The sequence below is a fragment of the Micromesistius poutassou genome, assembly GCF_964030765.1.
Source record: "Micromesistius poutassou genome assembly, chromosome: 14".
NCBI lineage: Eukaryota > Metazoa > Chordata > Actinopteri > Gadiformes > Gadidae > Micromesistius > Micromesistius poutassou.
This window is the reverse complement of record NC_140284.1, coordinates 6035846-6045375: the sequence shown is the minus strand read 5'-3', so window position 1 is coordinate 6045375 and position 9530 is coordinate 6035846. Positions and strand designations below refer to the sequence as shown.

General features: G+C 43.7%; 1 protein-coding gene across 1 annotated transcript; it reads right to left on the bottom strand.

The window, feature by feature from the left end:
• Positions 1-909: 909 nt before the first annotated feature.
• On the bottom strand, positions 910-9203 carry sucla2 (succinate-CoA ligase ADP-forming subunit beta). The gene is made up of 11 exons (XM_084478357.1): positions 9113-9203; positions 7416-7596; positions 6557-6656; positions 5934-6096; positions 5476-5604; positions 5177-5315; positions 4691-4852; positions 3430-3572; positions 3215-3335; positions 2747-2835; positions 910-1121 (listed from the first exon to the last, which is right to left on the bottom strand). The coding sequence occupies exons 1-11, from the start codon at positions 9194-9196 to the stop codon at positions 1047-1049; spliced, it is 1386 nt and encodes a 461-aa protein (XP_084334483.1). The 5' UTR covers positions 9197-9203; the 3' UTR covers positions 910-1046.
• Positions 9204-9530: the final 327 nt, after the last annotated feature.

Sequence of the window (9530 nt, the reverse complement as noted above, 5' to 3'; positions counted from 1 at the left end):
TTCAGAGTGTGTGCCTGTCTCTTGGAGTGTAGAGGGGTAGCTCGCTGGAAGGAGTTCAGTTCAAAAATAGGACCACTGAATAATGAATAGAGACAAAGGGGTGAGGTTCATCACCGTGCGTCACCTCAATGTGTCCGTGCTAGCTTCAGGCTGGTCGTGGAGGATCAGGAGCTAATGGAGGAGCTACAGGAGTTATCGTCAGGCTAATAAGAGATAGGATTTAGAGAAACGCTACTAGAGACACATGAGCTAGCTTCTGAGTAATAGGGGTACAGCAGGCTAATAACGGTACAGGAGCTAGCATCAGGCTAATAGCGGTACTGGAAGAGCCTAGTCTAAGGCTCAGATCACTGTATTGACAGACAGAAAGTACGGCATTTGTGTGTTCTGTTGAATAGTCAAAGACACCTAGTTAGAACTAAAACTCAAAGACCCCAGAAGTATACTACCAAAGCTGCCTAGGAACTACAACAACAACTACTAAGGATGCCTAAAGACTATAACCAAAGGAAGCTCCTGTCATAGAAGTACCAACCAGGATCACAAATGCACTCAGAGCTCAGTTTACCCACACTCCTTTGCAGTTTGAGGAGTTGGGACAGAGATAGCTTTGAAAGTCACTCTCAAATATCCGAGGGAAATAGGCCGAGGGGGTTGTGCGCTTTAAGTTAGTTGTAGGTAAAAGGTCCCAAGAATGGGGATGGGGACCAACCCGACCTAGAAAATAGACACCAAATAGTTTACCTCTATATGACCTCTGAGTACAACCTGAGACTGTGTGATGTCACCATACCAGGGACGGGAGAAAGAGAGGGAAGGAGAAAGAGTGAGAGTGTGTTGTGAGCGCGAGTGAGGGAGAGCTTCCACCATAGCTGTACGATGTGTTGACCTAGTGTACTCAGCTTGGGTGTGTGTGTGTGTGTGTGTGTGTGTGTGTGTGTGTGTGTGTGTGTGTGTGTGTGTGTGTGTGTGTGTGTGTGTGTGTGTGTGTGTTGGGAACAGCTGACAGTATAGGGGTTGAGGTGGGGGTCGTGGTATATGGAGGTTTAGATAGGCAGCTGGAAGGTGATGTCCACTTGGGCTTCCTTGGCCAGAGAGACAATCTCGGAAAGCTTCACCACCTGGAGGGGGGTAGAGAGAGGGAGAGGGGTTACAATCCAACAACATGGGGCAGGTTAAAGATTTGTAGTTCATTTTTTAGGCAATTGAAAAAATGAGCTCTAGGGTTGGGAGTTACAGTCCATAACGAACAAGGAGCAACATTTTTAAATGGTAGAAACGTTTTTTGACACAGAATAATGATGGTTGATGAAGATTAACACAATTCTGCACGTAAGGCTTTTCACAGATTACTAAGTGTTTGCTTTACTTCCAACTGGATTTGGCAAGACCGTAACTGATTGGCTCGAGTTTTTGAACTAAATATGCCTGCTGCTGTATTTGGAAACCAACTGCCAGCAAAGCCCATACTGATAATAATTGGGAAACAGAAACAATACATATGATGATGGTCTTACGAGGCACGACTACATTGGTCCTGCTCTGTGTTAACATCATGGAAGAAATAGTGTGCACAGTGTCTCCATGACAACAGACAGGGCTGGTTATTCTCTGCCAATCACGGTGGCCGACAGATAAAGGTTGTGGTGTTCAAACGGTTTCTGACAGGATGGTGTCTTCCGGATCATAATAATCTCACCTCGACGGATCAAACACAACGGAACAGATCAGCGACTGCATGAGTGAAGGTTTCCATAGCAATGCACTGGTAGCATTTGTACTCAATTATGATGTGTCCATGATCCATTACTGTACCACTAGTTTCATTGACCTTAGTAAGGTATGTATACCTTACCTTCGATATATAACGTGAAATTATTTGATTCTCGCTAAGATGCAATCTATCATTAATTTAGGGACCCCAATGACATGTGTTATAATGAAGGGTGTGTGCGTGTGTGTGTGTGTCGGTCATTTGGTTTTCCTTTGCGTGAGAACAAACATTGTGGTGGTCATTGGTCAGTAGTGAAGTGTGATCTAATGAGAGACAAACAACACTTGTGCCGAATGTGCCGCAACGGTTAAGAAAAATCTATAAAACGAGCCGTGTTATTTAATAACTGGCTGATTTCTAGCTTTCTAGCAATAAACAATAACAATAAATATGTACCAGTCTATAAACTACTTAATAAACACTCAACGTAAAAGTGGTTTATTTAAACTTTTCTTTTCTGACCAAGGCAGGAAGGCAGCAGCACTTAAATCTGCATATCACCATCTAGAGGTGTATGCGCTGAACGCACATTTTAAACCACATTCATGTTCAATTTGTTCAAAATATTCATCATCAATATTCATATAATTTTACAATGCACAAGTACATTATATTGGTGGACTTAGGTACAAGCAATGTGAATTGCCCTCTGTGGGTTAACTAATCAAACCAGGTCTATATTATATAATATAGGCGACTAAAAGCCTTTATTTTGTTATGAATGAACCCGTACACACATTTTCATCGTCATAATGTTAAAGGGAAATGGTTTGTAGAGGCTGTCGGCCATTTAGCGGAGGCACTGCACTGATAGACAGCTGTGGAAAACTCTGTATGCGTGTTGGCTTGTGTGTGTGTTTGTATTAGCATTTGTGTGTGTGGGTTTGTGTACAGGCCTTGGTCTGAGTGGGTGTGTGTACAGGCATTGGTGTGTGTGTGTATAGGAATTGCTTGTGTGTGCGTTAGTGTTACCATCTTGGCAGCTTCGTCAAGGTCGTCACAGGCGAGGATCTTCAGAGGACTGGCCGCAATCAGAGCTTTAGCGTCGTCCACCCTGGTCCCTACAAACACACAACATATACCATTATCTACACACTGGTCGGCAGAAATGCACACAGTTATAAAAACCATACACACACAGCCACCGACCCAAGTTATGTTCGGACCAACTGTCAAGCCATTCTGGGTTTCTTTCACTAAAGAGTCCCAGTGGGAATACGCGTCGCACAGAAGCAGACTCACAGGTTACAATGTGGAAGCCATAGCTGAATCTCATCATTAGGTCTGATAAACTGACTATGATGGATGACTATTTCATCGGAGAGAACGAGTGTGCGGTAGAGGGAAGTTGGGTGTACCTTGTGACTACGATGCCGATCTTGAGATAGAGAAAGAGTGAGTGGAGAGAGGTGGAGAGAGACAGTGAGAGATCGCGTGTACCTTGTAACCGGACAACGATAGGGATCTTGAGGGCCAGATCTGTGACCGCCATGATGATGCCCTGAGCGATGACATCACACCTCATGATGCCCCCAAAGATGTTGACGAGGATGGCCTGGACCTGACACACATACGGTACACATAGATTCATGTCTTATCAGGGTCACATGTTGCTGGTGTGTTTTTGCCGTGTCGGTGTCGGGACCATGTCTTACCTTCCTGTCTGAGGTGATGAGCTTGAACGCCTCGGTCACTTGGTGAGCTGTGGCTCCGCCGCCAACGTCCAGGAAGTTGGCGGGCGTGCCACCGTGCAGCTTGATGATGTCCATGGTTGCCATGGCGAGACCAGCTCCGTTGACTTTAAGGGCAAACAAACGTCCATCACTTGGTCTACTTGGGGTTGTAGGTCGTTGTAGTGTTGCGTAGCTGTGTTAGGTGTATGGTTTGTGTATGCCGATTGTCCGTTGCAATTTTTTTCCCACGTCAATAAATAATACACAATCCAAATGTACACCATAACACTGCCACTTATCATGATTCCCCTCATCCAAACTGCCAATCGCTGCACTTTTTTACACTTTTACACTAAAATTGAATTGAATCCTCAAAATACATACAGTATATTTTGGGGTAAGGAGCAGAAGCTCGTCTTTATTGACTATATGACGTTGAGGCTTGAATCCATCCGTCCTCTCAGTGGTGCAATTCTTATTTGAAAAGGCTGCATATTTGCATCGTGACTGAGACGCGATTCTGTTTGTCGAATATTTCAGTTTTTTGTTTTTTTTGTTTGTGTGGTTTCTTCCTTATGTTGCTGGTGTTAAAGGAACTTAAGAATGAATGTCACCCAACATTCTAGCCAGTAAACCCTGCTTCTGTCCTCTGGTCTGCTCTCTGTGTCGGAGGAGGAGCTCAAGCAGCTCCTCCAGAGCGGACAGGGACAGGTGAAGATGATGTGTTACTCAATGCTGATATGTGTTTTAATAGGTGTTTTCCACACTTACTTTCTGGCGAGATATTTGAGAAATAAATTTGACATTCCAGTTTGAATGTCATGTTATTCTTAAGAATTTAAGTTAATTGCTCTTTGAAAGGGTATACTTGTATTCATTGACCTAAACGTTTGCGTTAGAGGTCAGCAACGTGTCAGCTATCACTGTGGATGCTTATGACAAGTAATTGCTGATTGGTCGAGCAAGGAACCTAGTGTATTGGATTTTGTTTTCAACAGCCAGACATGAGAACAAAATGAATGCAGCCAGCAAAATCTAATACTGTATATTCAGTCGGTTGAGATTGAACAGTTCTCACTTTCTGGATTTGCCTGCGCTTCATGTCCATTGAGGGTCGGAGACGCTATACTGCCCCCTTGTGTGCATGTTCAAAATTAGATGTATCTTTGCAAACCTGCTGCATGCAGAACTGTGAATTCTGCTTCAGGTGTACGGTGTGCTAGGTGCGTAGCCATGCGCTCACCCAGGCAGCCGATGGTGCCGTCCAGGCCGATGTAGTTGAGGTCTGCCTTGGCCGCCTGCCGGTCCCTGGGGTCCTCCTGGGTCCAGTCCTGCATGTCAAACACCCTCTTCTGGCGATACGCCGCGTTGGAGTCAAAGTTGATCTTGGCGTCCATGCACATCACTGCGAGGGTCAGGGGTCACGGTTAGTTAACCAGAGGACGTAGCAGTCGGTCAATGTATACAATGATGGGACAATAAAACTATTTCTGATGTTTTACTGCAATATGAATATAAACTTTAACATTTGAGCCAGACTATTCAGGATGATAAATGCCAGACCCGGTGTGTTTAATTGAGTTTCTGTCTGGTGTGTGTGTGTGTGTGTGTGTGTGTGTGTGTGTGTGTGTGTGTGTGTGTGTGTGTGTGTGTGTGTGTGTGTGTGTGTGTGTGTGTGTGTGTGTGTGTGTGTGTGTGTGTGTGTGTGTGTGTGTGTGTGTGTGTGTACCGATGCCCGAGGCGTCCTCCACCATTGGGTTGATCTCAAGCATGGATGCGTCGTACTTCATGAAGACGTTGTACAGTTTGATCATGTTCTCTGCAGCCTCCTTCACCAGCGGCTGCGGGAACCCCATCTTCTCAGCTATCTAAAAATGACACACACATGGTACTGTAGCTGTAAGTCACATACACCTCTAGTGCTGTAGCTAACAAGGGACACACACCTCTGGTACACCTGGGTTTACAAGTAACACACAGGTCCATCATTCCTGCTACATATTTATATTATAAATTCATGGTGGCTACCGAAACGGCCTGCTCCATCTTGATGCCCTCTACAATGTCGATAGGTTCCTTGACGATGGCGTCCGGGTTCTCCGCCGCAACATCCTCAATGTTCACGCCACCCTGGGAGCTGCCAATCAGCACAGGGCCCTGAGACAGGGCATCAGAGCAAGACAGAGACAGAGAGACAGAGAGAGTTAACCAAGCCAATCCTCCAACACCTCCTGGACAGTTAACACCCCTTACAGCCATCTAAGAGGTCATGGTTTCTGTAGCTAATCGGGAACATTTTGATTTGGTTACTTGGTAACACTACAGAGCGGCAGCAGCTGTGTCTGCCTGCTCTCGGTGTTCCCTGGAGCCACCACAACAGCTGATACCTCAGTGCGTTGCTCACCATGCCTCAGACTTAAGCACCATCTAGCACTGATACGGAACTACAGCTACAATGAATCACGGGACCGTGTGTGTGTGCTGACCTTGAAAGACCTATCCATGGTGATGGCGAAGTAGTACTCCCTGCGAGGGTACCTGCGCTCACAGATGAACACCTGGTTACAGATACGCCCCGCCTCCCCAGTCTGCTTGGTGTACAACTTCCGACCAATCATCTGAGAGGAGATGTCCCGCGCCTCCTCTGGTCTGGGGGGATGGAGGAAGAGTAATATTAGAATTAATGAATAGTCTTATTCAAGTACATTGCATTTTCATTTTTTGCAAATTTGTCATTTTTATTAAAATTTTAAATATTAAAATTGTAAAATAGATATTAAATCTTGAAGCAAAATTGAGAGAGAGGAAGAAAGGAGGAGACAGGAAAGTGAGCTGATACAATTGGAACTCATCAACGATTTTCAGTGTTGCCAACAGAATTAGATTCTGTTTGTGGTGCTAGCTGACCTTTTTCAATATCTTTCTAACTTTTTAAAATAAGATTTAAAACATTTTAAATATTTAAGCAATTTGAAAATTATTATGCAGTTGTCAATGTTGATATTGTGGCGGGTCGCATCAAATAAATAAATGTATGGGAAATACTACTTAATACTAGATGCCATGTCAGTAGCCATGTTGGAGAGGACCGTAGGAGAAATCCACTCACGAGTAGACGATCTTCACTCCTCCTTTCAGCCCACCCTCAAACGTCCCCTTCCCACGGCCTCCAGCCAGCACCTGGGCTTTCACCACCAGATCCTTAGAGTCTACACACATATTTGAATAAAGAATAGTCAAAAATGTAGAGGCATCTACACACAAACTGCAATTTCAAAAAAATGTAATCCTTGCACACTGCAGTTCTGTTTTGTTGATGTTGTTGTTGTTTTATCGGCGGGTGTTTTATTGAATGAGATCTCATCACGACGTTATACCTGGATATAGGATGGCAACATGTAGACATTAGAGGAATCACAGCCAGTACCTTGGGGCTGGGAGTCTAATGTCCTAACCAATAGACTATCCTGCTGTGGTCTGTGTTGAGGGTCTGTTAAGTTATTGTGGAGCAACTTTTAAAGGTCATGTCACTGAACCAGCACTATGTTTAGACTCTGTGTCTTCATATGCAAGTACATAGAGATGTGTGTGCATGTGCGTGTGTGTGTGTATTTATAGCCCAAGAAGGTCATCGGTCAGCTTGAGGGTCCTTCAGAGTGAGCAGGTCATTGTGCATATCTCTGCTGGTATGAATCTCAACAGATCAAAAGCCTCAAGGACTAAAGATAAATACAGCTTAAACAATCACGGGATGATTGGGATGCATGCTTTTTTGCATGAAAAGCCCTCTGTAAAAAGTTTGATTTGATCTGTAACCCAGTCAAAGAAAGGAAGTATGCTTTCATACCAAGCCCCTTGAATTCAACCCCCATGCAGGTAAAAATGGTCTAGGACCGGATGTAATATACAGATAGTAGAAGTAATCTAAGGTTAGGGTTAGCACATCATAGGAAGTATCCTGTCTTCACCGATCTGTTTGGCGACGGAGTAGGCCTCATCAGAGGAGCTGGCCACCATGCCATCAGGGACGGCGATCCCTGCCTCCTTCAGCAGGCCAAGGCTCATGTACTCATGCAGAGACAGACCCCTCTTTTGCTGCTGCTGCTGGCTGCCATGGCAACCCAGAAGACCTGAGGAGCCACCAAGAACCTGGGGGGAGGGAGGAGGAGGGAGCGTTTACTAACCAAGGTGAGGTCTGAGATAGGCTACTTTACTAATTCAGATTCAGATTTCTTTATTGATCAGGGGGAAAATTGTCTCAGTTACCATTTTTTTGCCGTACAGAAAGCCATACAAATATTTTAAGGAATACATTTCTGTAAGTACAAAATGTGTATACATAAAACAGTATGCAGAGCTAGGAGAAAAATATTAAAACTTCCTTTGACAGCTGCTGTTTTCATGTAAACTTGTTTACATGCCTTCCTGATGAGGGCGCTGTGAAGGGGATCTTACTACATATATATATACATACATACATACATACCCGTTTAATACCTAATTTATACGGTGCAATACACTCTTTCCTGATCATTACTTCCATGATGCACAGTTTCACCCATGCCACATCCACTTTCCTGATCTTACCAGATCCTTCCATAAAGTATCGATCTCTAACTCTAACCTCTGAAATGTATCTCTAATTGATAAACAGACATGTATCAATTCCAACCTTATATAACTCCAACCAAGTAACTAAATGTAAGCATCTCACCTAATACCCAAAGTATATACATTAGGTTACCATCTACAACCTATTAAAACTAATATTCTTTGACCTACTACCTACATTTAACCATCTCTAACCATCCCCTAATAATAATCCCAGAAAACACCATATACCTGATATTCATAGCAAGGCAACCCATCTAACAAGTGTATTAGTGATTTGGAAACAGGAACCATTGACTGGAGGCTGGAGAAATCACTGACTAGGCATTAAAATGAATCTGAGAGATTTCTCAACAGAGAGCTGTTGAGAAATGTGACTTACAGCTCACACCTAATTTTAAAATCAGTACCCATTAAAGAAACCCAGTATTTACATACATGCTATTGTGGGAATGGTTCAAATATATTGTTCTATCGGTTATACGGTTTACATTCAAACATACTGTAGGTAATTAATTGTGTTGTTGTTGTGACATGTTCTAGCTTGAGGAGATGGTGATGCCACAAAACACTGTCAACACGGTCGAGGCTTAAACCAGGACCTCAGGGCCCCGTCCAGCATCTAATAACTTAAAACTAATATAAATAATAATTTAATAGGAGAGGTTTGGGCAGACAGTCCGTCAAACAGGCCAGTGACGTCACTGACAGCCACTGCTGGAGGTCACCGGACAACTACAGTCGCCATTTAATGAAACATTATCATCTGCATTTTCAGAAAGGAGATGAGTTGTTGTAAACCTTTTTAAAAAAAGGACACATAGATGTGATACTAGTAATGGAGTAGCGGTGTTTTCTTCTTGGGCGCTGACAGCTTGCTAGCAGTAGCTCTGGTTAGCACGCCAATGGAAAGTCAATGGAGAGTGAGCTAATGTCAGTGTTGACCCTGCTCAGTTTTACGCCCAGATTTTGGCCGTAAGGGATAACCAAACGCCCTAATCGACATGTCTACTGAGAGCCAAGACTCTTTCCTATCATTTAGAACCAAGCTCACCTTTGAAGCGGAGGTAATAGTGGTCTTGGCCCCGGAGTTTCTCAGGCTGGCCGTCAAGCGGCTACAGATCAGGGACGCCGCCATGTTTCCTCTGCTGCAGAATTATCTATTGCGCCTGCGCAATGAGACAAGCAGGCTTCTTTTTTTTTGCAGATGCACACATTCCTCTACGGCCCAGAGCTCAGCAAAAAAGTTCCTATTTAAACATAAATATATAGATAAATATGTTACCTATATAAAATACAAAACTGGGATGGGATTCTTTAAAAAAAAAAAAAAAAATTGTAGGTGCAACAAATGATATTATCATTGGGTGTGTCTAATCAGTACCACCTAGTAGAACAGTTCAGCATTGGTTTGAGGTGTTTGGGTCCCACACCATAGAAGCTATTGAGCAAGAAGCCATTTTCCATAGGAA

What these genes read in the sequence shown, in the direction of transcription:
- sucla2 (XM_084478357.1), bottom strand. Translation starts at nt 9,196, where the DNA reads ATGGCGGCGTCCCTGATCTGTAGCCGCTTGACGGCCAGCCTGAGAAAC. An exon ending in CTATTACCTCCGCTTCAAAG is followed by an intron (nt 7,597 to 9,112) that starts GTGAGCTTGGTT and finishes CCCTCCCCCCAG; the next exon opens with GTTCTTGGTGGCTCCTCAGG. An exon ending in AGATGGAGCAGGCCGTTTCG is followed by an intron (nt 5,316 to 5,475) that starts GTAGCCACCATG and finishes TGTCATTTTTAG; the next exon opens with ATAGCTGAGAAGATGGGGTT.